General features: G+C 40.7%; 1 protein-coding gene across 3 annotated transcripts; it reads left to right on the forward strand.

Moving 5' to 3' along the window:
* On the forward strand, window positions 1-27,918 carry KCNA6 (potassium voltage-gated channel subfamily A member 6). Of its 3 annotated transcripts, XM_020994378.2 has the most exons (5): window positions 1-4,855; window positions 14,324-14,371; window positions 16,856-16,927; window positions 23,235-23,414; window positions 24,739-27,918. In XM_020994378.2, exon 1 carries the CDS (start codon window positions 1-3, stop codon window positions 1,627-1,629), a length of 1,629 nt encoding a protein of 542 aa, XP_020850037.1. In that variant the 3' UTR covers window positions 1,630-4,855; window positions 14,324-14,371; window positions 16,856-16,927; window positions 23,235-23,414; window positions 24,739-27,918. The 3 variants fall into 3 exon arrangements, with proteins under 3 accessions (XP_020850037.1, XP_020850038.1, XP_020850039.1); XM_020994379.2 differs by lacking the exon at window positions 14,324-14,371; XM_020994380.2 differs by lacking the exons at window positions 14,324-14,371; window positions 16,856-16,927.
* Window positions 27,919-27,976: the final 58 nt, after the last annotated feature.

The following is a 27,976-nucleotide window of genomic DNA, read 5'->3' on the forward strand; positions in this document are numbered from 1 at the left end:
ATGCGGGAGGAGACAACCTTGGCGCAGGCGGCTCACGGGGAGGTCCGGGGACCCGAGGAAGAGCAACAGGGTGGGGGAGACTTCCCCGGGGCTGCTGGAGGTGGCGGTGGCTGCTGCAGCAGTGAGCGCCTGGTGATCAACATCTCGGGGCTGCGATTTGAGACACAATTGCGCACCCTGTCTCTGTTTCCTGACACACTTTTGGGAGACCCCGGTCGCCGCGTCCGCTTCTTTGACCCCTTGCGCAACGAATACTTCTTTGATCGCAACCAGCCCAGCTTCGACGCCATCCTGTACTACTACCAGTCTGGGGGCCGGCTGCGGAGGCCCGTCAATGTGCCTCTGGATATCTTCCTGGAGGAAATCCGCTTCTACCAGCTGGGTGAGGAGGCCCTGGAGGCTTTCCGGGAGGATGAGGGCTGCCTTCCAGAGGGTGGTGAGCACCAGAAGCCCTTGCCTTCTCAGCCCTTCAAACGTCAGGTGTGGCTCCTCTTTGAATATCCTGAGAGCTCAGGCCCAGCTAGAGGCATCGCCATTGTCTCCGTACTGGTCATTCTCATCTCTATAGTCATCTTTTGCCTGGAAACCCTGCCCCAGTTCCGGCCAGACCCCAGAAGTAGAAGTGATGGTGGGAGGGTAAATTCAGGTGGCCCAGCCCCCAGAGGGAGTCAGGAAGAAGACGAGGGAGACCACTCAGTATACAAGCTGTTAAATCCCAGTGTCATTGTCCAGGGAGGAGTTGTATCAGGACCTGGACCATCATCCCAACTGATCCCACTTGGGGGTCCTCCAGTGTCTGGCTCTTTCTTCACAGACCCCTTTTTTCTGGTAGAGACTCTCTGCATAGTGTGGTTCACCTTTGAGCTGCTGGTTCGTTTCTCTGCCTGCCCTAGCAAGCCAGCCTTCTTTCGCAACATCATGAACATCATAGATTTAGTGGCCATCTTCCCCTACTTTATCACCTTGGGCACAGAGTTGGTGCAACAACAGGAACAGCAGCCTGGAAGCACTGGAGGAGGCGGCAGCCAGAATGGGCAGCAGGCGATGTCCCTGGCAATCCTACGAGTCATCCGCCTGGTCCGCGTGTTCCGCATCTTCAAACTGTCCCGACACTCTAAAGGTCTCCAAATCCTGGGCAAGACATTGCAGGCCTCTATGAGGGAGCTTGGGCTCCTCATCTTCTTCCTCTTCATTGGAGTTATCCTCTTCTCCAGTGCTGTCTACTTTGCTGAGGCTGATGATGATGATTCGCTGTTTTCCAGCATCCCTGATGCCTTCTGGTGGGCGGTGGTCACCATGACCACAGTTGGCTATGGGGACATGTACCCCATGACTGTAGGGGGCAAGATTGTGGGATCTCTCTGTGCCATTGCAGGCGTCCTCACCATTGCCCTACCTGTGCCGGTCATTGTCTCCAACTTCAACTATTTTTACCACCGTGAAACAGAGCAAGAGGAACAAGGCCAATATACACATGTCACATGTGGGCAGCCTATACCAGATCTGAAAGGAGTGGGTGGGGGACTTGGCAAACCAGATTTCTCTGAGATTGCTCCAGAACGGAGACCCAGCTACCTTTCCACCCCACACAGGGTTTATGCAGAAAAAAGGATGCTAACAGAAGTTTGATTATTGCGAGGGAGAAGTTGGGGGTTGAGGGGAGCAGAGTAATAACTGAGTAGTTTTATAGTCACCCCCTATCTAGAACCAAGATCTTCATCATTCCCTCTAACTGGAGTGACCAGATGGCTGAACTGTGAAACCCTATTGCCTGGACCTCTGACTCTAGTGACCACAAGGATGTCTCTTGATATTTAAGATACATGATACAGTTCCAGGGGTGTCATCTGATCATTCTTACTTTCCTAACAACTATATGGAATATCTTCTCTCATGATACTACCTGAAGACTGATTTTCCATGCTTTGTCTGTAATCTCAAAAGAACTAGAACTCCTGGGACCACTTTGGCACTCCCAACCTTAGTTTTCATCTGCTGAATATCCATCCAAAGGTGGAGAGTCAGGAACAACTCGCTCAATCTACTATTTTTATATGGTGCCCTTTGTCATCTACCTACTCAGAAGACCCTGCCTTTAGCATCATGGATCTAAAACATTCTAATCATCTCTAAGTTTAGCTAGGATTGACAGATTTCAGGATCTAACCTGACCATTTAGAAGATATATAGGGAAATCTAAAAACAATAGGATGATGTGTGTGTGTGTGTGTGTGTGTGTGTGTGTGTTTTGATACAAACATGAACCTGTCTTTTGTTTATGTTTAGTGCAACCCTTGATCCAGGTTTCTCCACTTCCAGGAGGACTGGTTCTCAAAGCCGAGTATTAGTTATATGCAAGTGCCTTCCCATGCAAAGGGAATGGTGACCAGGGAATCACCAAGTTCAGAGAAGCACCGAAATGGAGTCACATATAACCCTTAGTTCAGTTCTGTTGCCTCTGAAGGGCTGTAATATCTGGGTGCACAGTACAGTTTTCTCTGTTGCCCTCACTGCTACACAGTAGCGGTTTTCACTAGCTAGTCTGGCCTAAAATGCTTCCAAGCCTTCCACAGCTGCCACATAGATTCACATGTTCTCCCTCTAACCTGGACATTTAAACTTGGGGATGCCTCTGATGTTATGCTACAGCAAACATCTGGCTTAAGCCCCTATATTGGCAGATGTAAGCATATTGCAAAGTGGCCCAAGAAAAGATTTCTGAGCCTCAACACTGTTTTCTCTTTTCACGGGCAATAGGAAATACCTATGTTAAGAAATTAGCAATTATTCTTTATGGGCCGTCCTATTGTTAGAATCTTTTTGTTCAGTTAGATGAGCGTTTATGAATCTTGCTCCTCTGAGCTATGTCTTTTATAGAGCTAGATCATGTAGAAAGAGTACTGAATTTGGCATCCGAGATCCTGGATTCAAAACCTCCTGCCACTTAGTACTTAGACGATCTTGGTTAAAACTTTGCTTCAGTTTTCTCATCTATAAAATGAGGCATTGGACTTGATGATTCCTATGGCCCCTTCCTGCTCTAAATCTGTGACTCCGTAGCTGTCATTCATTTCTCTTTTAAGATTATGGTCCTCCATGCATCTGGGAACTCTCTTTTTGTTTTTATATATGGTGAGGTGTTAGTCACATCTGTTCTGTGTGAATTTCAGAATCCTGAAAGAGTATTAGCCAGGTTTTGATTTTTTTTTTTGAGGTTTGAGATTGCTTGGCAGAGACTTCTTTTTCCTCTAGGTGTGTCTAATGATGGACGTCCTTTTAAGGACAATTTTAATGAGTTTCACCCTAGACTAGAAGTTGACAGATTCACATCTTAGTTCTGTTCTAACTTCCTTGGGTGACTTGGGGCAAATCACTTTCCTTCTCTGTACCTCAGTTTCCCCATCTCTTAAATGGGAAGTATAATCCTTCCCTCTCCCTACCTCATGAGACATCTCAATGAACTTTTCTGGTCAGATTGGAGATGATGCTATGCAAGCATATGATTTTATTAGCAGACATTGGCACCTTAATCTTTGCCTTCTCTCTCAATCTTAGCCAAGGAACAATTCCCTCTTCTCCCCTTCCTGTATGAGTCCCTAGATTCAGATCTAAAGCTAAAGGCAAGAAGAATGTCAAAAAGAAGCATATTTGGGTCCTCAAACTTCTTAAATCCCTCCTCAGGAGGAGAAAAAGGGATTATCTGGTCTTAACCAGTATCTTTCAAGGATAAAGGACAGCTATAGCTCCCCTAAGTTTGAACTACAGCTGGGGTAAAGCAGTTTTATGATTCAGGAACATGCCATCTAGATAAGAGTTGTTTTTCTGAAGCCCTTCAGTCACGTCTGCTGGCCAGTTAGAGAGGGGAGCATTAAAGACATGGGGACAAAGGAATAGCCCTGACCATGGATAAATGTGTGAGTGTATGTATATATAATCCTACTCATAATCTATTACAAAACATTTCCTTTTCAAGACAGTGCACATGTGAAGTTAAGGGTTTGTGGAAAACTGCTATTTCAAGGGATTCCTGTTGTCATAACAACCTTTCAGCCTGTTTTCATATCTTCTGACTGGGAGAGCAAAGGGAAACAGCGCAGTCCTGGTTTCCCAAATAGAGAGACTTTGATGTATTCTTTTAGGTGCTACTAGTGGCCAGGGCAGGGCGTATGAGTTGGTCAATCCCTGACGTGGATCGAATGAATCATCAAACTTCCTTTGGTCCTTCTTTCATCCTACTTTGCCTGCCCTGGCCTCCCAGCTTCCTCAGTCACTTCTGCTTACCCTTCACTCACCCGTATGCTTATTACTTGTTTAAGAAACCATTGCTAACATGGACTCCAGGAAAACACAGGAAGGCCCTGGAGGGGAGCCTTACTTGGAAAGGAGAAGCTTTCTGACAGGATGATGTCTCTTTCCACTCAGAAGATGGCTGTTCTCAGGCCTCATAGATAGAAACAAGTAAATGCTCCTTCTCTTCAGAGAACTTCCCAGCTGCTAAAGGGAATTCTTTATAAATATGACACTAAAGAAAAGTTTCATAGACTAAAACCTTTGGAGGCTGTGACTCAAGCCTAGTTTCTGTGAGGTTTATTTCATGTATTTATTCTTCTGAAACTTTTGTCTGCTTCCTGGGCCTTTGTTGCTACAGCTGTTGCTGTGGTAGTTGGACAACTCCATTGGGAAGACTGTGATGCTCAAGCCATCTGGGTCCCTGAGCATGGACCCAGCCAATGCCCCAAAGGAAATTCTGGGGACTTCCAACAAGAGGCATTGAGACATCTCTGCAGAGAGACTTGAGCTCTTCCTGTTTCATCCCACAGGAGAGGAGGGAGTGAGAGCTGCTGTTTCATTTAAGGTAGGTGTTACCATAACAAAAACAATCTGGTTCTTTAGGTAACATTTGAATCCCTGAGGGAGAGAAGGCTGTGCTTAATGTAATTCCATATTCTTGGGCAGCATCTGTCTTTTATAGCTGGGATCAGCTGTAGCATTTCTGCTGAGACACTAGGTTTTCTCTCTTGGGAAATGTGAAGGGGTTTGCTGGGGAATATCCTATGATATACTTCTTATGGTCTAAAGACAGTCAGTATACCATTTTTCTATGTACAAAATTGCCTTCTGGTTATACTAGAATGGTAGACAAGGGGAGAGAGAGAGAGAGAGAGAGAGAGAGAGAGAGAGAGAGAGAGAGAGAGAGAGAGAGAGAGAGAAATGGAGACATTGAAAGACAACACACCAGAGACAGAGACAGAGGAAAAACAAAGAGAGACTGAATTGATCTGTTGCATAAAAGACATTGTGCTAGGTACTATGGAAGAAACATACACGTATTTATATTTCTATATAAAATATATATGCATCTACATAAAACAAATACAATATATATTATATTGTACCTCTCTTGCTCCATCCCCCCAACATTCCTTCAAGCCTTGTTCTTTTGCTTAATCATATTGAACAAAGCCTTGTTATAGGCAGTGCTTTCTGTCCCCCATATCCCTCATATAATTGCTAGGTCAGATTCTCAAGGCTTGATGAGCAGCCTGATGATATATGGTTGAGAGAATGGATGCCCTATCCTCTCACTGATTTGATTTTATGTATTGCTCAGAAGAAGGAAAATGTAGTCCATACCTCCTTTGTGATGGGTAATTTAAAGGAAAGGATGAAACACATTTTATTTTTAAAATCATAGGCTCTCCTTTTTATACCAGATTATTTACCATGACATATCTAGTTAGTGCCAAAGTGAGAACTAGATCCCATATCTGTCAGGTATTTTTCTGGATAAAGCCTAGGGAATTTGGATATTCGGGTCCATTGGCCTAGTCCTAGCTCTATCTACCACTGACACACTATGCATACAATTTCAGGCTTTCCCTCAGATACCTCCTCCCTGCATGACTATCCTCAGAGGATTCTCTGTGTCAGAAAACCTTCAGGTTTTACATTTTAGAGGTGTGGTTGGGGAGGAATAATGGCTCAACTTCACTGAAATGTGACTATAAGTATTCATAGAGCCCATATAGGTTGATCCTTGAAGATTATACACACACACACACACACACACACACATATACATACACATATACACATGGATATATGCACACATATATCCATGTGTATATACACATATATACACGTGTATGTTTATGAAGATATTTATATATGTATATAAACATATATATGTATATTTGTATATATACATATAAAATTATAAGAATAGAGCCAGGTGATGCTACTGTAAGAGCTGGAGAGACCCACTGAGTTTTAGACATGCTGTAAATAAGAGATAAATCAAGGAAGAATAAGATTGCTATCTTGAGTGGATAGGATGATAATAGATGAGAGAACAAAAAGAGAACTACTTTATTTGTGTTTTGCTTCTTATTTCTCTACCAATGACACTCTTTAGATTGGGAAATATAAAATGAAATTAAATAACAAAAACTAAAATCCAAGATGAGTGAGGTAACAGAAAGCCACCTAGCTGTCTTCAAGACAGTCACCAGAACAGAACAAACTACACCCTGAGTACTGAACTAACTTATAAATGGAACAGCTGAGCCACTGTTAGGAATCTTTTATAGAGACTGTTGAGAAGAGTTGAGTTGCTGTTGGACCAGAGATGAGCAAATACCTCTTTTTTCAAAAAATGTCTTTCATAAGATAGATTCTCCAGTCTATGTGTTTTAGCTTGGTTCTATGTAGAATTCGATTGCTAATGAAGTAGTGGAAGACATAATTAAAGGGTTTGTGAGCACTTAGGTGAACAGTGATCACTATGAAAACAATGTGGGTCCATTAAAAAGATAATATCAATCTAATTTACTATTTCAACAGTTATTAGACTGGAAGGCATGCCATAAACATTGTGTTTCCAGATGTCAGCAAGATACTTGACAAAGTATCTCATGATATCTTCACAGACAATATGGAGAGAAGTGGGATGGATAATATGGTCAGGTGGACTTGGAATGTTAAATGGCTGAACCCAAAGAATGATTGTAATGATTAATGACAACTTGTCATATTTGAGGAGGGTAGGCAAAAAGGTCACCATAATTTAATAAGTCAACAAGCGTTTATTAATTTCTTACACTGAGGATAATTACTGCCTGTGTGTTGTCAAGGGTTGAAGATGTAGAGAAATACTATGGAGAACCTGACAAAATCCTCCACACCATTTCAGCATATTTTTTGATACTTGGTGATTTCAATATGAAAGTGGGCATAGGGAAGTCTCAGTTTCTTCATTACTAAAAGGAAGAGTTTGAGCTAGTTAGGATATCTCTAGCTCTGGGTTAATGATCCTAAGTTTCAATAGGATGTTTTCCAGTAAACTATTGCTGCTGAAGAATGGGAAATGACATACGCATTGACCTTAATTATCATTATTTCCTATAAATGTTTAACTAATGTAAGACAAGCACCACATTGAGGGACCCCTCCCCTCTAATAAATAAATATTCCAGCAAATGCTTGATCTCTTTGCTAAGTGGAAGGAGATGCCAGCTAAAGGCAGTACTGCTTTAGAATTCCAACACATTGTGAAACATTACAGAAGAGGACCTCAGAAGATTTTGAGTAGTGAGTTGCCTCATAAGACAGAGAAAAGCATTGTCTACTAAAGGCTTGGAATGACACTCAGATCATTCTAAGAGTACTCAAAGATAAAACTGACAGCGCAACAAATGGAGAGAAAATAGGAAAAAAAATTGTCAAAATTTGGAGGCCAGAAAAACCAGAGCAAAATTTGACCGCATAATAAAAGCAATATGAGCAGAACAAAAGAGGCAGTAGTTCTAGTTCTGCTGACCTCTGTCCTGGTCTGATCACATCTAGAATATTATGTTTAGTTCTGGGCACCAGAAGGAAGGACTTTGTTTAATCTAGAGCACATTAAATGAAAAGATGACCTGAATTGTGAAGTTTCTGGATCCTGTATCATAGAGGGTTTTTTTTTTATTCATAGAGGATGTTTTATAAGAACTGGAAATATTTAGCCTGGAGAAGATAAGACTTAGGGGGAAATAAATAGGTGTATTCAAAAAACTGAAGCATTATCATTGTTGTTGTTCAGTCATCTCCAACTTTTTATGACCCCATTTGGGGTTTTCTTGGCAAAGATACCGAAGTAATTTGCCATTTCCTTCTCCAGCTTATTTTACAGATGGGGAAGCTGATGTAAACAGGGTTAACTGACTTGCCTAGGGTCACACAGCTAGTAAATCCCTAAGGCCAGATTTGAACTCATGAAAAAGAGTCTTACTGACTCCAGGCCTGGCACTCTATCCACTGCACCACCTAGTTGCCCTTTATTATTATGGCATTATTATATGGGATGATTTTTGCACTTGCTTTCCTTGGGCCCATATGTCAGGACTTGGAATAATGGTTGAAAGTTGCAGAGAGGTAGATTTAAACTCTATGTAAGAAGTTTGCCAACAATTAGACCTGCCACTAAATGGAATGAACACATAAGGTGTTGAGTTCTCCATTACTAGAGATTTTCTAGTGAATGCTAGGTGACCACTTCTCAGTGTTATTGTAAAAGGGACTTTTGACCAGATTTGGGTTGGACCAGGTAAACTGTGAAATAAATCTCTTCTAACTTTGAGATTCTATAAGTCTATCTGCCACTGACAGAGGTAGGTATAAAGGACCTACATTTGGGATCTGATCCCCTTTTCTCTGGTATGTTACAACTTTCAGAAGACTCTGGGGTCAGGGAGTAGATGATACCTAAGAGTGATTTCCTAAGGCCTCATCTAGGACAATGGGTGACTGCCATTACAGGCTAAGAGAGAGTAAGGGGAAAGTCACTATCACGGATGTGGTCTGTTCCCTGGAGTAGAGAAGAGCAGGGAGTTTGTTCAGTGAAGTGCTTAGAGGTAAGTAAGACTTTAGTGTGTACCATGGAACACCAGAGTTCCTGTCATCGAAGTAAATGGGTGAACAGTGATTGAACTTTCTCTAGCCTTTAGAGTCAAGGGGACTATCTGTCTTCCCCCATGGTGGACTGATGTGGGTGACTACCACCTTTCTCTGTGTCTAGTGACAGTCTGAACTTTTGCATTGAGCACTTAATTTTTATTTCACCCAACTATGGGAGATGGAAGAATTGAGATGATTGTGATTTCTGAGATACATGTCCATTGATTGCATTTTATTGCCTTTTAATATAATTCAAGTGCTTACTAACATGATCCTTTGTATAGAGATGTGATTGCCCCAGCATGCTATGGAGGGGAAGTGAATTGTAAGTGGGAGGCCATGCTAGTGAGTAAATAAATCATACTCTTAGACTAAATGAGGCCCCAGGTCGTGACACTGCAATGTGGGTTGATTGACAGCCATGTTGTCCTTGGGTCTGATAGAGGACTTCACACACCCAACTGCTGCAATGTGATTGACACCTTTGCCCATGGAGAAGTCAGAAGGAAGAGTTGGTTTTGCAGAAAACATGATTAGCTCTGGTTTGATTATGTTTAATTTGATGTTCTTGTGAGGCACCCAAATGCCATGCAAGAAGTTGAAAATTCAGGTTTGGAACTTGGGAAAGAGGTGAAGACTAGAGATATAAATTTCAGAGTAATATGGCACATTGGGATAAGTGCTGGGCTTCAATTCCAGTCTTGCCTCTTACTTTTTGGTCTTTGGCAAGTCACCCCACACCTTTGGGCTCCGGTTTCCTCATCTTTAAAATGAGAGGACTAGATTAGGTAATTTCTAAAGTTCACCTGTCAGTTATAATACTGTGATCCACATAGAGGTGATAGTTGAGAGGCAGCATGATTTAGTGGGAAGATGACTGTATTTGGACTTAGAGACCATGGATCTGAATCCTGGTCCTGCTATTTGCTGCCTTTTTGATCTTGGACAAATCTGGGTCTCAGTTTCTTCATCTATAGGATGTAGTGGTTGGATTAGATGATTTTAAAAGTTCCTCCCTGGTCTAAATCCCATGAAGTTCATAGGGAAAGAAGATGGAGAGAGAAGAGAAGATGGTTAAGACAGAACTCTAGGAACACACACTTTAAGGGGCCAAGAACAGGAAGAAGAATGATTAAAGGACAGGAGAACTTTTTTGGGGAGACGTAGTTTTGTGCAACTGGAGAGCAATGTGAGAAAATGAAAGATAGAACAGCCACGAAATCAATAAGAGGCAGGAAAATATTAAATTAGCATTAATATGGCACTTTCAGGTTTGCAAAAGTATTAGACATGTCTCTATATAAATATATCCTATTTGTTAATACATTTCATATTAATATTAATATAGCCCACATATTAATATAGTTCATTTTTATATATTCATATATCCCATATATTAATATATTATATATTCATATCGATATGTCTCTATCTATCCCATATGTTCCTTATAACAACCTAGTGAGGTAAATGTTATTATTAATATCCATAGGAGGCAGCTAGGTGGAGAGAAAGTTGGGCCTGGAGTCAGGAAGACTTGTGTTCAAATTCAGCATCAGGCATTTACTAGCTGTGTGGCTCTGGGCAAGTCACTTAACCTTTTTTACCTCAATTTTCTCAACTGTAAAATGAGGATAAATAATAGCACTGGGTTGTTTTGAGGATCAAATGAGATAATACTTGTAAAAAAAAAAGTGCTTAGCAGGGCAGCTAGATGGCTCTGTGGGCACAGCACAGGAAAGCTTGAGTTCAAATGTGACCTCAGATGTTTAACTAGCTGTGTGAACCTGGGCAAGTCACTTAACCCTGATTGCCTCTAAAAAAAAAAGTGCTTGGTACAATACCTGGCACATAATAAGTTCTATATAAATGCTATTCCCTTCCCTTCCTCATTTTATGAATGAGGAAACTAAGACTGAGAGAGATTAAGTGACTTGACCAGTAAGTGAGGCAGAATTCAGTATTCCTGCTCCCAAGTCCTCTACAACCATACCACATAACTCCCTCAATAAAAATAGCTCCTCAGAGGCAGGGCCTGAGAAATTGCTCTTCCTTGACTTGGAGAAATCTAAGGGAAAATTTAACAGTGGCTTGAGAGTCATAAAGGATAATTCTATAGAAGGTGACCTGAACAGCAAATAACTACCTTGGAAGAAATAAAACTATTTTATCTTCATTCAAGAGACTTTTAGCAGGCGTTGCTGCTACTTGAGACAATTTCTATATTGTTTCAAACCTTTTCTAAAAAACCTCTAGTGAAAGAGTTATAATATAAACTCTCTTGATAATCATTTTTTTAGGGCAGCTAGGTGGTGTAATGGATAAAGTGCTGGGCCTAGAGTCAGGATGACTCATCTTCCTGAGTTCAAAATCTGGCCTTAGATACTTATTAGCTGTGTAATCCTGGGCAAGTCACTTAACCCCGTTTGCCTCAGTTTCCTCATCTGTAAAATGATCTGGAAAAGGAAATGCAAACCACTCCAGTATCTCTGCTGAGAAAATCCCAAATGGGCTCATGAAGCAAAAAGACTGAACAATAAACCCTTGCCATCAGGAAATGTTCACATTCTAGATTTTAAATTTAACTGATCATTCTTCTTTCATGAGAAGTTTAGTAATAAGAAGGTGAAGAGCAAAGGAAAGAAGAAAAAGGCCTGTATAGCCTCAAGAAGAAATAATCAATTCCATTGTTGATTTTTTCAGTGAGGTACAGTTAACTCATCATGACTCATTTCTCACCCTATCTGCTGAACGCTCTATAGAAATCACAGTATGTCTCAACACTGAAGTTACACCCCAATACAACTTCCCCAGAGCCGCCAGTTCATTCTCTCCCAAGCTACTGTTTTCCATTACAAATTCTTCTGATCTCCAAACTTTCTCAATTGAACCACACTAAGGATTCTCTCACATATTTCTCCTGACTTGTTCCCTTCTCCCCACATCCTTCTCCTCCCCAACCCCAGTAACTTGAGGCATTCTAAACTATCTTCTGGGAGGACAGATCTGTGCGACCAAAATATCCCCAAGACAATGAGGGTCCAGGTGACATCCCTGAACAGTCTGTCTCATTAATTTTACAACTCTGGCTGTTAGAGGTCTCAGTTTCCTCATCTGTAAAACAAAGAAGTTGGATTAGATAATATATAATATTACTTCTCGCTCTAACTATGGTCCTATGATCCTTTGGACCAGCAAGTGGGGATATCAAGAAGGAGAGAAGGAAACACACAGGGGGTGGGATGGGGGAAGAGACAGAGACAGAGAAAAAGAGAGACAGAGACAAAAAAAGACAAAGAGAGATAGAGATAGACAGAAACAGAGACAAAGAGAGACAGATAAAGATAGAGAGACAGAGACAGAGAAACAGAAAAAGAGAGAGATACAGACAGAGAGGCAGAGACAGAGAAACAGAGACATAGAGAGAGTGCGTAGTTGTTCACAAGACCATTTTCTCACCCCTCCCACCCCAATCCAAGCTAGTTATAATACTCTCTCATCCAAATCCAAGACTTTTTGCTATTGTCCTCCCCACCTCCCACCCCCCACTCCCCTTTTGTACATACCCCTGTTTGCTTGAACAGTCTGTCTTGGACAAAATACCAGTGACTGCAGGTTTGCAGTTTCTGTATGGCAGAATCTTACAGTGGTTCTCATTGCAGATTCTCTGTGCCTGGGGTGATTGGTAGGTAGAGAGGGAGGCGGGGTTTTCCCCAAATAGGCAATACAGGCAGCAGAATTCCACCTTGGGAATAAGACCTTTTAAAAAGGCCTTATGGTGTTCTCTCCATTAGTGGCATTCCCCTCCATTTTCTTCCTCTATTTAGAGGCACTGTGGCAAAGTGGATGGAATGCTGGGCTTCCAGTCAGGAGAACCAGATTTCAAATCTGGCTTCAGGCATGTATGATTTGTATGACCCTGAGTAAGTCACTAAACCTCCCTAAGCCTCAGTATTCTCATTTGTAAAATGGAGATAATAGTAGTACCTACCTCATAAGGTTATTGTGATGATTGAATGGAAAAATAAATATATGTGAAGTATTTTGCTAACCTTAAAAGCATTATATGAATGCCAGTTATTACTTCTTAGTAACTGAGATGATGTAACTTTCTATATTGCTGCAACTGATACACTTTCCTTCTCTCTTGTTGGTATGGTCTGATGTGTAAAATTAAATTTAGCCTGGTATCCTGGGGGACATTCTGACCTGACAGGTTTGACTTGTAGAGAAGGGATGTTCCACAGTAGTAAAACGAACCCTACCATCAGACTTCCACAGTAATTATTTTGCAAAATAAGTCGTTTGGTCTTGCTGTGGGGAATTGATCAAATCTTTCCTTCAAGGTCAAAAGGAATTGTGGTGCTGAAATGCAGAGCAGGCACTGGTAACAGTGAGGTTTCCTATGAACCATTAGGACTTGTGATACAAAAGCTTTCAAAAACAGGGTAGATTTTCATGTGGTTTTTCAACATGATGTGCTCTTTAATATGCTAATAAGTAAGAAAATATATAGATATCACATTTAACCAAAAACAAGACAAGATGAAGTATGTGTATGATCTTGGGCAAACTATTTAACTTTTGGGGGCCTCAGTGTTCTCATCTGTAAAATAAGGAGCTTGGATGATTTGACCTCTAGAGCCACTTTCAGCTTTATAGCATGGAAAATGGAGTCAGGATGTAAAAGATCTTGGAAGGCCACAATGTTGGCCCCAAATAATAAAGATAAATGCAAAATGTTGTGTTCCTACTTTTGTGAATCTGTGACTTTCTCTGGGCCTGGATTGTAAAAAATTGAGGGGTGTAGGAAGGTATAAGGAGATATAGAAAAACAGAGTGTCTCCATGGGGGAGGAGGAAGTACGCCATGTGTACAAATAAAGAAATAATAAAATATATACAATGTAAATACAAAGTAATTGGGCAGGGAACAACACCAATGGCTGAGGAAATCAGGATAGGCCAAGCCTTCTAAAAAGATGGACATGAAGAGAGAACATTTTCCAAGTATACTAGCCAGCCTGTATGAAGTCACAGAGGTGGGAGATAGAATGTCATATATGGGGAAACAGCCAGTAGACCATTTTGACTTGAATGTAGAACAATTTCAGTCATTTTTTTTAGTCGTATCAGACTCTTTGTAACCACATTTGGAGTTTTTTTCTTTTGCCAGAAATAATGGAGTGGTTTGCTGTTTCCTTCTCTAGCTCATTTTACAGATGGGAAAACTGAGGCAGACAGAGTTAAATGACTTGCCCAGCTTCACACAGCTAAGTATTGTAGACCAATTATGTTCCATCAAATACATTACAGGCTACTTTGGTGGATAATTGGACATTTATCTGTGGTCTTTTCAGTAACTTATACTTTTTGCCCTCTTTTAGGACATCTGGGGATAGAGGCCTTCAGCCCTGTGCTGGCTTGATATGATGGTAATTCTGTCAATTAGCTTTGAGGCAATTACTCTTTTTTGGTTGCTTCCTCCATACACTGAATGGCTTCATGTTTGAAGCTATATCGTAGCTGCCATACATAAGCATAAATGAGGGGATTTCCATGGAACTCCCTACTTTCAAGGCCAAGTTCAAATCCTCCCCATTTTTTAGGAATCAGCTGAAGTTCCATGTTTCCCATAAAGCCTTCACCACTGGCACACAGTGATCTATCTCAACTAGAGATGAAACTCACTGGAAGTGAAACTCTCTTCATGAATAGGCAAAAGCTTTTCCTTTTTAAAATACATTTTTACTGATATTAAAAATATTTTTTTTGGAGGTAATCAGGTTTAAGTGACTTGCCAGGGTCACCCAGCTAGTAAATATCTGATGCCAGATTTGAGCTCAGATCCTCTTGACTCTAGGGCCAGTGCTCTATCTACTTGCCACTTAGCGGCCCCAATTGCTTTAGGTTTTATATCATCTAAATTTCCTCCTTTATCTCCCTGTAGCCCCCTCCCCATCCACCCCAGTCATCCCAGGGCATATTTTTCTACCCTTCATTCCTTTCCCTTCCTCTCCCCTCTCTTTTCCTTTCCTTTCTTTTATCAGCAGGGAAGCTTTGATCTGCTATATTTCTAACCTGGGCTGGTTCACTCCCCCTTAGGCAGCCTTCTACTATTTCTACTCTCAATATCTAGGCATCTAGGTGGTACAGTGGATAGAGTGCTACACCTGAAGTCAGGAAAACTTGAGTTCAAATCCTGTCTCAGATATTTGCTAGCTGTCTGACTCTGCACAAATTACCTAACCTCTATCTTGCCTCAGTTTTCTCATCTGTAAAATGGGGATGGTAATAATAATTACTTCCCAGTATTGTTGTAAGGAGAAAATGAGATAACATTTACAAAGCACTTTGGAAACCTTAAAGTGCTACATAAGCTAGCTGTTATCATATTGGTGCCAGATGGTGCAGACATCCCACTGACATTAGCCTATTGCAGCTCAGAACTTCAGAGCTTAAATGATTCACTGCCAAATTACAGGCGTGCACCACTACACCTGATAATACATGCTTTTCCTACACATATTCCATGAATCTCATGAAATTGAGATCTTTTCACTTTGGTGATAATGCATCTTGACATATTGTACCCAACAATTCACAGGTCTTTCTTTAAAACAGGAATGTAGATTTATTAAGCATACAGTATTTTTTTTTTAAAGTGTGCATACATACATACATACATATACAGAGAGAAAGAGAGACAGACAGAAGAACAGACAGAGACAAAGAGACAGAAAAAGAGAGGCAGAGAGAGAGAATATGAGGAAATTTTTAGCTCACATTATTCTTCTAAGTGAGAGCTTAGCTCAAATCAGATAATTTGCATTAAGAAATTAGCTTTAACTTCCAATAGTAAGTCACACACACCACAATCAGAAGAAACATGCATGGAAGGAAAACAGGTGAATGCAGAGAGGGGTAGGATTCATCAGCAGGAAAAGATATGTATGTGAACATAAATGTAGAATTATGGGACAGCAGAGGAGGCTGTGACTTGCAGTCACACACATGTTAGTACTGCTGGAAAAATAGGACAGAGCAATAGAAACTTTTCCCAGGGTCCTTTTGGACCATTCTTACTGTGGTACATTTTGGAACTCTTGTTAGGCAGAAGAAAAAAAAAAGAGTTTCTAAGCCTCTCAGCCCTCAAGGAAAGAACTCTCAATAAAGAGCAAGTACCTTCTGAGCCCTTCTCTAGTCAGAGTAAAGAAAGTAAAAATAAATAAAGCTGCTCTTTCCAAAAAAAGAAGCAGAAATAAGTGAAAATTCGAGAGAAGAGAGGGAAAGGGCTGCTTCTCCTCTCTTCAGTATGCACATATCTCTCTATCTATGAATCATCTACCTATCTACATATTATCTGTCATTTATGTATCATTTATCTATCACCTGTCATTTATCTACTGATGTATCATCCATCCATCTATCATCTCTGTATCTCTGTATCATCTCTGTATCTCTGTACCGTCTATGTGTGTCTATGTATCTATGTACCATCTATGTATCTGTCCATGTATCTGTGTATCTTTTATCATCTATCTGTGTATCTGTCTGTCTTCATCACATCTTTATCATCTATTTATCTTTTCAAATTCAAGATACACAAGATATTTGTGACCTCTTACCATCTTGTAGTTAGAATGCATACAGAACTCTTCCTTTTCTATCTTCCTATCTCTATTTCAGTCTGTCTAGTTTTGCAGACTTTACATGAACGACTCATATAGCTGCACAGAAGATCTTCATGGAACATTTAGTTCTCTTCCTCAAAAAAACAGTCTAATTTACTATGGGATTAGGAGGGAGGGGAACACCTCTGGGAACCCACTGTGAGTTGTATTCTGCTAAGTTCTGGTCTAGGAATTACAGACTAATGTTGCATTGTTTTTCTGGTTCTACTTTCTTTTTATTTCTAGGTAAAATTTGGTTACAGAATGATCAGTTTCTGCTGTCTAAGAAGTCTAATAATTAATCTTGTGGTATACCAGGTAAGGGGCTGCCCCTTTCAAGGAAGGCAAAACAATGGGGGCTTCAGAAAAAGTTCAGCCAACACTTTCCTGGGGCTCTTTTCCAATCCTTCTCTATTACCTTGTGACAGACAGTCAGAAGTATTCATAAGTATTGCTTCAGTATTTCTTTTATGAGCGTAGAATCTCATCTAAGACTACCTCCCTCAACTCATGCCCACAAATTGGATCTCCAGGGGTTCATTACTCCCAGGCTCCATGTACTCTGTAGGTCTACACTACGAAAATGATAACTCTCCAGACACACCAGTGGTTTACCTTTAGAAGTTAGCTAGTAAACACAATTAGCTCAAAGCAAAGGCATTTGCTGTCTTTAGAATGGTAAAGCAACATTCTCCCCTTAAACCTGGGACTCCCTTTCCTACAACTGCACCCAGTGTCAGTAGGAAGGATGGGCACACACTTAGAGGAGACATACACATAGGGAACAAGTTTGGACTAGGCCTCTGGCATGGGAGGGTCCCAGTGTCCTATCCCTTGTCATGGTGTTCTTATGTTGCTCCCCCTGGGAGATCCCTCAGTTGGGTTCCCTGGGCCTGTTAGTCTCTGTAACTCAAATACATTGGCCAAGGTTGGCTTTCTTCTCAACTTGTAAAGCAAACACTACTCAAATACCTTGACTCCGGGGGCCTATTCCTTAGTGGGTGTGGTGTCTCCAACTTGCCATTATGACCAATTAGGTAGTGGTGGTGTGGGGGAGAAATATCTTTTCTTTCCACTTCTCCAAGGTTTGGTTCTTTCCCCTTGGCTATCTTTTTTTTCCACTGTCGCCAGGGGTGGAGCTTCTTGTAGCTCCTGCTTCCTCGACTGCTGTTGCTTAGAGAGTAGATCTTTATTTTTAAAAGGCTACCAGGGATTTGGCCAATCATTAACTAGCCAATGCTAGCTGCCTTCTACTTCCATCAATTTTGATGGAGACCTTTATACCTCCTATAGGGTTAACGAAGTATATGTAACCCCTTCTTTAAACTTCTTACAAGACCTTAATATTTCCTAGGTCTGCTACCTTCCTCTAATCTTTGGTGATTACATCATATGAGCTAGGGGAAATAATTTGATTAGGGGTAGCCTAATCAACCTTACCCTACCCACTACCCTACCCACCTCCAGTAACACTCCAATAAGCAGCCTACAACAGGCACCAGGGCAACCTTAACAGGGTAGACAAGGTAGGCAACTGCATAGGATGCAATGGGCAGGATGAGCTCAACAAAAAACCAGCTTTTCTTATTACTCTAAAAGCACAGATATATTTAATGCCAGAAAACTCCATTTCCATTGCATATAGCTATTTATTTTGTGATATAAGAAGTTATATATTGATAAATACACTACCACTAATAACTGACATCTTACGAAAATTTTTACATTTGTTAAAACAACAAAATCCTCACAATACTCCTGTGGGGTAACACTGCCAGCATTATTATCTCCCTTTTCTAGAGTGAGGAAGTGAGAATGAAAGAGGCTGAGTGGCTTTTTTGGACTCTTGGAGACGTTAAATATCTGAGGCAGAGGATGAATTCTGCTCCTAGTGACTCTACCATCCAGCACTCTATCCGTTACACCATATTGCTTCTACAATTTTCAAGTGTAGGGAGGAGTAGTTTTTAAATCTTGTTTTGGCTGTACAGGAATTATGCATACAGGTCTACAAAATTTCTTTTAGACTTTGAGTCTTACCTATACATAAATGCTTGTCTTTTCTTCCTCTGAGTTCCTAGGATAATTATTTTCTATACTATTTGGTATAGAATATATGCTACCTTGTATTCAAATAAAAAAAAATACTGATTACCTACTATGATCTAGGTGCCAAGTTTAGATACATAGATAATATCATATTGCTCTTTCCTGGCTTTCCTACCCACCTAGGTACTCCTTCTCAGTCTCCTTTGCTGGATCATTATCTGTGTCCCATTTCACATGGGCTTTGCAGTTTTAATAGTTGATAATAGAATCTCTAAGAATGAGCCTCAGACTGGTACCTGAACAGTAATACCCTCTACAGTTTCACCAAATGGTCATTTAGCCTTTTCTTGAAATAAAATAATGGAAATTTCACTATCTCCAGAGGTAATCTACTTCATTTTTGGACAATTCTAATTATTAGAAGGGCAGGTAGGTGAGTGCAGGCTCTGGAGTCAGGAAGACTCATCTTCATGAGTTCAAATCTGGTCTCAGACATTTACTAGCTGGGTAACCCTGGGCAAGTCACTTAACCCTGTTTGCCTCAGTTTCCTTGTTTTTAAAATGAGCTGGAGGAGGAAATGACAAATCATTCCAGTATCTTTGCCAACAAAATCCCAAATGGAGTCACGAAAAGTTAAGCATGGCTGAAATGACCCAACAACAATGATTGTTAGGAAGCTTTCTTGTTAATCTCGTTGAATAAGGTTCAGTATCCCAGAGTGTGGTACAAGGAGTTGGTAGCAATTCGCCTTATGTGCTGCTTATATTGCCATGGGGAAGATCTCAAGGGACATGTGATTCAGGGCAGGGCCCTAGTCATAGTCCCAGACTTTGAGTTCTACCTTGTGAAGTATGGGAGTCTGCCCTAACCAGCTGATTATTCTAAAGAACTGCTATGTCTGGGAGGAGGAGCCTCACAAAAAGGAACGCAGCATAAGAAGAGAGCTAATGGAGAGAAAGTAAACAAGCAGAATAAGGAATTATCAGCTAATTCCATTTTAGATTGTATATATAGAGGCCCAGCATCCAGAAGAAGGAAGATTTTAGTCCCGTTGTACACTTCCATGGCCCCTCCATATCCTGGTATTCATGTCTTCAAAGAGAAGCTCAATGACCATTTACTTGTCAGGAATTTGTAGAGGGAATTTTAATTAAGATAAAAACAGGACTCAATCTTCTTTGAAGTTCTTTCAACTTCGTAGGACATGGAGTGTGAACTTGAAGGGTCCTTGGAGGCAATTGGGTCTATTTCCCTCATTTTATAGGTGAGGGAAGTGAGGAAATACAGGCACAGTGACTTACCTAGGGTTTCATTGTTGATAAGTGTTGAACGCAATTCTTCTTGCCCCCAAATCAAGCACTCTATCCACCATACCACTTAGGTGGCACCTCAAAATATAAGGCACTCATTGTTACCAGGCCATGTCTCATCTAAGTATAGACTGAAGAGAGCCTGAGAGATCAGAAGAGAGCTCCTGAGATCAGATAAAATAGGGCATGGCAGTGGGGTATTGGCAGAGACTGAGATATGTGATTTAGAAAGGGTTTTATGATATAAAAATGCACATGATCATAAATTTAGAGATCAGAAGCCATCAATCCAACACCCTCATTTTACAGAGAAGGGGACTTGCCCAAGGTTAGTTAGGTAGTAAGTGACAAAAGGGGCATTTAAACTCAGGCCCTCTGGTTCCAAATCCAGTTCCATTCTGCTCATCTTAGGGAATTTATAGCCTAAAAACGGGAGAGAACACAAATGCATGAACACTACTATAAATTCATGCAATCAGCTCTCCAGAGAAGCTGGAGTAGTTATGAAATATTTTAAAAAATCAAATGATCCCCAAATCACTTTATTTTTGCTTTGGCATACATCAGATTTGGAGATTCTGGGGAGTAAGTTGTCCTTTCTAAAGATGTTTTCCTAGAGCCAATCCAAACACATAATCATATCAGGCTGGGGATTATGCAGTTACTCAACCCACTGTATGGCTAATGCCTATTGTGTAGGGGATACAAATTATAAGACACAATCTCTATACCCTAGGAGTTTGGTAACCAGCTGAGGAAAGAAAAAATTCTCTCTCTCTCTCCTGCCCCCCTCTTTCTCTCCTTTTCTCTCCCTCTCTCTGTCTCCACTCTCTCTCTCTCTCTCTCTCTCTCTCTCTCTCTCTCTCTCTCTCTCGCCCCCCACCCACAAGATAACAATTAAGTGCTGAAGTGAGCATTACAAATGCAATAGGAATTCAGAGAAGAGAGGGATCAGTGTGAGCAGACAGTTTGAGATGACTTCAGGAGAACGTAGGACTTTTATGTAGGTCCTGAGGGATGGAAGGGGTTTCAGAGGGGAGGGGAGGAAAGGGAAAAGGAGAGGAGAATAAGGAGAATATGGATGAGTAGTAGAAAATAGTATTGAATAGGTAGAATTATGGAATCAGTGGATTATGGAATTATGGATTCAACAGTGTACATTTATTAAGAACTATATTCCAGGCACTGTGCTAGGCACTGGGGATACAAATAAAGACAAAAACATGATCCTTGCCCTCATGGAGCTCACATTCTAGTGCTGGAGGCAACAGGTGAATAATAATGTACATATAAGATTTTTATATGTATATATATATGTATGTATACAAATATATTATATATATGTATACAAATATATTATATATATGTTTGTGTATATATGCACATATATAGACATATATTTCATAAATGAGAGATAATCTTAGAGAGAAGGCACTAGCAATGAGAGGAGGAAGGCAGCCAGAAAAGGTCTCTTGTAGAAAGTAACATTTGAAGGGTCTTAAAGGAGCTCAGGGAGACCAGGAAGTGAAGGAGAGGAGGGAGAGCATTCTGGTTATGGGGGAGGCCCTTGAAAAAGTACAGAGTTGGTAGATGAAATGTGTGAGAAGAACAGCAGGGAGGCTTTGCCAGACCATAAGAACATAGAGTAGAGTAAGGTCTAAAAAGACTGGAATGGTAGGAAGAGACCAAGTCGTGAAGGGCTTTAAATGTCAAATAGACGATTTTATATTTGATCCTGGAGGCAATAAGGAGTACAATGAGTAAGTTGGGTCCAAGAGTTGATCAATGTTATAAGAAGATCACTTTAGCAGCTGAATGGAGGATGAGTTAGAATGAGACAAAGAAGGGGAATGGAATATCTTTATATAGTAGTTGCTATGTGCCAGGCACTGGTCTAAGTGCTTTACAGATATCTCATTTGATCCTCACAGTAATCTTGTTATTAGGTACTTTTATTATCCCCATTTTGCAGTTGAGAAAACTGAAGCAAACAGGTTAAATGATTTGCTCACAGTCCCATAGCTAGAAAGTGTCTGAGGCCAGATTTAAATTCAGGTCTTCCTGATTCCAGACCCAGAGCTCTATGCATTGGGCCCCCTAGACCAATGGGCAGGTTATTGCAATAATGCAGGCATGAAGTGATGAAGGACTCCATGTGAGCTGCAGCTATAGGAGAGATATTGTGAGTAAGACCTGGCAACTGATAGCAATCTAGAATTGCGGTCAAACCTTGAAGAATTGTTGTGAGAACCAAATGAGATATTTTAAAGTGCTTAGCAGAGTGCTTGACATGAAGTAGGTGCTATATAAATGCTTATTCCCTTCCCCTCTGCCTTATAGGTGGGGTGAATGCAAATGAATATGACAGCTGACACTTAGGTTGTGATCCCTGATGACTAGAAGGGTGGCAGTGCCCATAGCGTAACAAGGAAGCTTGGAAAAGGGGAGGTTTGGGATCCAAAGATAATGAGTTATGTTTGGACATGTTGAGCTAGGTATGTCTGAGACATCTAGTAGCAATTGGTGAATGAGACTGGAGGTGAGAAGAGAAGGTTAGGCCTGGATAGATAGATCTGAGAGTCATCTGCATAGAGAGGATAATTGAAACTGTGGGAACTGATGACATCACCAAGTGAACAGAATAGGGGGAGAAAAGGACCCAGTAGCATCTTGGGAACATTCATGGTGAGTGGATGTGACCTGGATGAAGATCCAGCAAAGGAGACTAAGATGGAACCATGAGACAGATGGGAGAACCAGGAGGAAGTGTCACAAAAACCTGGAGAGAAGAGAGCAGAGAGAAGAGGGCAAATAATAATGTCAAAGGCTGAAGAGAGAACAAGCAGTATGAGGATTGTGAAAAGACCATTCAATCTGGCAAGTATGGCATCATCGGTAACTTTGGAGAGAGCAGTTCAGTTGAATTATGAGGTTGGATGCTAGATGGCAGGGGGTTGAGAACCGAGTGAGAGGAGGAGGACCTTGAAAAAGCAAGCAGAGGAATTTAGATTTAATTTGATAAGAATAGGGAACCACCAGAGAACCTGAGCAGGAGCATGACCCAACAAAAACAACATTTGAGGAAGATTAATCTGATAGTGTTATGCAGGGTAGATTAGAGAAGGGAGCTTAGAAATAAGGAAAGCAGTTAGGCTGCCATTACAATACATAGGACAGGTAGTGTGAAAAGGGGCCATGGTTCATAGAATGCTTGCATCTCCCTGCTGACTCTAACTAACCTTTCTCTTGTATTTATGCTTCCCAGGCAAGCTAAGTGTGTAGAGCATGACCCCAAGGAAGGAAACACTCACATTTGTATAGCAGCTCCTGAGAAGAGGCAAGAAGATGTTGGATGACCAAGTTGATTCTTGGGCTGACTCCAGTTGCACGTTTCTCCTGTGGTTTTCTATAAACACTATCTAGTCTGCAAGAAAGAGACATGATGGTGAGGGGAAGAAATGTGTTGCACAGGGGAGGGGTGTGAAGACTGCTGTATATGGAAAGGAACCAAGGAGTAGGAAAGATAGAGGATCATAGCAATAGAGCTGAAAGTCACCTCAAAAGTTATTTTGTAATTCCTCCCCCTCCACCACTTTATAGATGAGGAAACTGAGGCTGAGAGAGATAAGGTGGCTTGACCAAAATCACGGTCATAATTCAAACTCAGGTTCTTTGACTTCAAATCCTTCCACTGTGCTGCGCAGTCTCAGGGCTGAGGAGTTCTTAGAAAATGCAGGACTTGGGGCAGCTAGGTGGTGCAGTGGATAGAGCTCTGGCCTTGGAGTCAAGAGCACCTAAATTCAAATCCTATCTCAGACACTTAACACTTACTAGCTGTGTGACCCCAGGCAAGTCATTTAACCCCAATCACTTCACCAAAAAAAAAAATAATTCAGGAGTTTGTACAGATCTATACAGTTAAAGGATATTGTGGTGATTAAAAAGGTTCAAGAGACATAGTTTCTGGGTAATTTAATCATTTTATATAAGGCCAGCACATTATTAATAAAAAGATGGTCATTTGGCCATCTTTCTTAGACCAAAGACAATCATGGTGGAGGGGAGGGGGGAAGAGAAAGGGGAGGTGTGGGGGAGGTGTCACAGTTTATATACCCTTGGAAGAGTAGGTGTTCCTAAGGGGCTGAGAGTGACAACATGTCACTCTTAGATAGAGAGATTTACTCTATACTCAGATTACCCCCAGCCTTGGGCAATCCATTCAAAGAATGTATGTCCCACAACAAGCCTAAGCGGAACTCAATGGCTACTCCGCTTGGGTGGGGTCTGAACAAGAAAGTTAGTCCAATCTCATTATTAGCAATGTCTTTCAAGAGACTGAACTTTTAAAAATCAGAACTTTAGAAAAAGAGAACTCTATATCCCCCAAATAATTGGTTATTAATAATCATTTCTCTCAATATTTGTGAATATTAGCCAATAAAAAATATATTGGCAAAACCCTGCAATCTTTAGATTAGTATAGAAAGAAGATATATTTACAGATAAGTTTTATAGATGGGGTAAAACAGTGGTCTCTACAGAGCAAGTTGGGTAGATATTCTTTGGTGCCAGGCCACTGGGTAGTTTTCAGGGTTTGCTGGCTTTTGCTGCTCCCTGCTGCCTGGAATAAATAAAGCAATTTATACCATAGATCAACCACCAGGTCAAATGCCTGATGCCTTCTGGAGTAATGCAACCCTATATATGCTGAAGAGATCGACACATGAAGCTTTAGATTTAGGTTAACAGGTCCTCTGCTTTCTCTTCAGATATCTGTTGTGCATGACGATTAGGATCCAGAAGAAGGAAGAAGTCCGGTGCCATGGGATGGATGTATCTCCAGTTTTTACTTCTCTACCTCCTAAAGCATCCCAAAGAGGAAGAGACTCCAGACCTCACACTAACACGTGTTTCAGTGTCTCCCAGCCTGTTTACAGTAAGGTCATCCAGGTTTGCAAACCAAATGACTCTTACTCCATTGGACAAGACTGTTACTTCTATGTTCAACCGTTGATTATTTGCACTCAAGAAGGGAGGATGTAGGATGAGTAATCGCTAGCAGCAAATGAGATGAAAGTCATTTCCATTGGACTTTGGATGTTTTTATTGCGGTAAATTTGCCTTCCAAATTAGGTTTGCTGTACTATAATGTATATTGATTTATATTCCCTGAGCATTTTATAAACTTTGTGACAATGGAAAAGGCAATTTAGAGGCTCCATGCACCTCAATTTCCTCATCTATAAAAAAGGCTAATGATGTTTATACTACCTACCTCACTATATTGTTGTGAGGAAAACTAACAGTATTTGCAGAGGTGGAGGACTGGGTATGGAACATTGTGGGACACCCTGTCAGACCAAAAGCACCCTGCTTGATGCTTTGGTCAAATTTGAAATACCGCTTTTTTTTTTATCCATCATTCTTTGTTATAAGGGATAACTCACTGAGGGGGGGGATAGATATAATTAGAAATGAAGGTATTGTAAAAATAAGCAATATCAATAAAAAGAAAAATAACAGAATAAGAAAGTGGTCCCGAAGTATGCTAGATGGCAAGCAAAAGGGTGTCTGAGATTTATTATTGTCAGTCAGTCATTTTTCAGTCATTTCTGACTCTTCATGACCCCTTGTGTGGTTTTCTTGGCAAAGACACCAGAGTATTTTGTCATTTTCTTCTCTAGCTCATTTTACAGATGAGGATGAGGCAGAGTTAAGTGATTTGTCCAGGGTCACACAGCTAATAAGTATCTGAGTCCAGATTTGAGCTCATGAAGATGAATCTTCCTAACTCCAGGTTTGGTGCTCTATCCACTGAGCAATAAGTCTGAGATTAATTACTAGATTATAACCTAGTCAAAGAAGGGACAACCACTTTTGTATCCCCGTATGCATCTAATAGTAGATCATATAGAGCACTCAAAGATTTACAAAGTACTTTATATATGCTATCTTGGGGACAGCTAGGTGGAGCAGTGGATAAAGCACTGGCCCTGAAGTTAGGAGGACCTGAGTTCAAATTTGACCTCAGACACTAACTAGCTGAGTGACCCTGGGCAAGTCACTTAACCCCAACTGCCTCCAAAAGACCAGAAACAACAAACCATTATCTTGACTGATCTTTCTAACCACCCTTTGAATGGCATTTTACAGATGAAGACACTGAGGCTTAGAGAGATGGAATGACTTACCCATGGTCACATAGCTAATTAGTGTGCCTGTGGCAGGATCTGAACTTAGATCTTGTCCACCACTGCATAGGTGCTTTTTAATGCCAAGCAGAGTATCAGACACAAGCATTAAATAAAAATTCAACTAAGTAATCAATTCAATACTGAAATTGAATAGCTTTAATTTGCTATAGCTTATCCACAAGGCAGACAATTTATATGTGGCTAATTGAGAGTTCATTACTTATCTTTCTATTTATGAAAACTATTATTATGCATCTCTCAACTTTTTCTTCTTGCTAGATAAAACCAACTTCTCTGAAAACCAATTTCCCAAAATGGGTTTCATTTTATAGTGTATGTATGAGTGAATATGTGTAAAACATATAAATATATAAAATGGGGTACATATATATATATCATGTGATACTAGCTGACATTTATATACTACTTTCAGGTTAGTAAAGCACTTTACAAATATTATCTTGTTCTGTCCTCACAACAACCCTGGGAGGTAAGTACTATTATGATCTCCATTTTGCAGAAGAGGAAACTGAGGAAGCTAAGTGACTTACTCAGATTTACGTAGCTATAAGTGTCTGAGACTGGATTTGAACTCGAATTCCTGACTGCAGGTCCAGTTCTGTATCCAGGCATGATGAAAGCAGTATAGCTGACATAGGAGATGACATAGGTCTGGGCACTACAGTTCCTGCACGAGCCACTGGAAATCCAGATAGTAGAAGGCAGGTCTGGTAGTTTCTGGTAGTAGTATATGTTTCCATCTGGTTACACAGTGTCTCTTCTGTCTCTGACTTCTCCCCATTTCACAATAAACACAATAGAATTTAACTCCTCTTCCCATGCTCCTCGTACTCTATTACTTCTTTTATTCAATTTATCAATGAGTAGAGTTTTTCTTGTGGTGTCTTTCTTAGCTCTTCTGGCTCCCTAATTCCATATGCCAAACAGAATGCTTCTGAATTTCCATCATTAGTTCTCCTCTTTCACTTCTTTTCTTTTCATCTTCTTCTGTTGTTTTCATTCATCCACCACCTCCAAAGTAGAGAAAGATGGTTTCTAGCTAATGGAGAGAAGGCAGAGTTACTTTACTTCTGTTCCGTAAAGAAATCTTCCCCCATCCATTGAATTAAGTAGTCAAAAGACAAGGGAGTGTAGAAAGGTAATGAAGCGTCTTCATCCAGTAATTTTGCTTTTCCCACTTTAGATAGCCAGCATACGAGTCTGTCACTAAGTCTTGTCCTTGCATCACCGTCTCTGGGAAGGACAAACCAAAACGGAAGTGAGAGGCAGTGATATGACAGGGAATATAAGGGGTAAGAAAAAAGAGAGAGATAGCATATGTGGCTTCCTGCAGCAACAACAGAGGTCAAAAATTGGGGTAAGAGATGAAGAAAAATACAATGATGATTGCTTCTATTTCCGTATTACTTTAAGGCTTACAAAGCATTTTATTCACGACAATCCTGAAGGGGTAGGTAGTACAAATATTATTGTCTTTATTTTTCAGCTGAGAAAACTGATATTCTGAAAGGCAGTTTCTTGTCCATGATTATAGTGCCTGATGCCAGGACTTAACACAAAATATGTAATTGCAGTCAGGCAGATTTATCATAACTCCAAACAGGGCCACAAAAAGGTCTTTTCCAATCTGGTTGGTTGAAAAATGAAAGAAACAAACACAGAGGGGGTGATCAGCAGGCAAATGTAACCCATAAGGTGGATTGATGTTTTTGGCAATAAAGCTCTCTGACTTATTTTTGCCCCTACTCAGATTTAGATTTCTCTAATTAGCTTGCTCCTACTGTAGTCTGTG

The sequence above is a fragment of the Phascolarctos cinereus genome, unplaced genomic scaffold, assembly GCF_003287225.1.
Source record: "Phascolarctos cinereus isolate Bilbo 61053 unplaced genomic scaffold, phaCin_HiC Scaffold_1;HRSCAF=81, whole genome shotgun sequence".
Lineage (NCBI taxonomy): Eukaryota > Metazoa > Chordata > Mammalia > Diprotodontia > Phascolarctidae > Phascolarctos > Phascolarctos cinereus.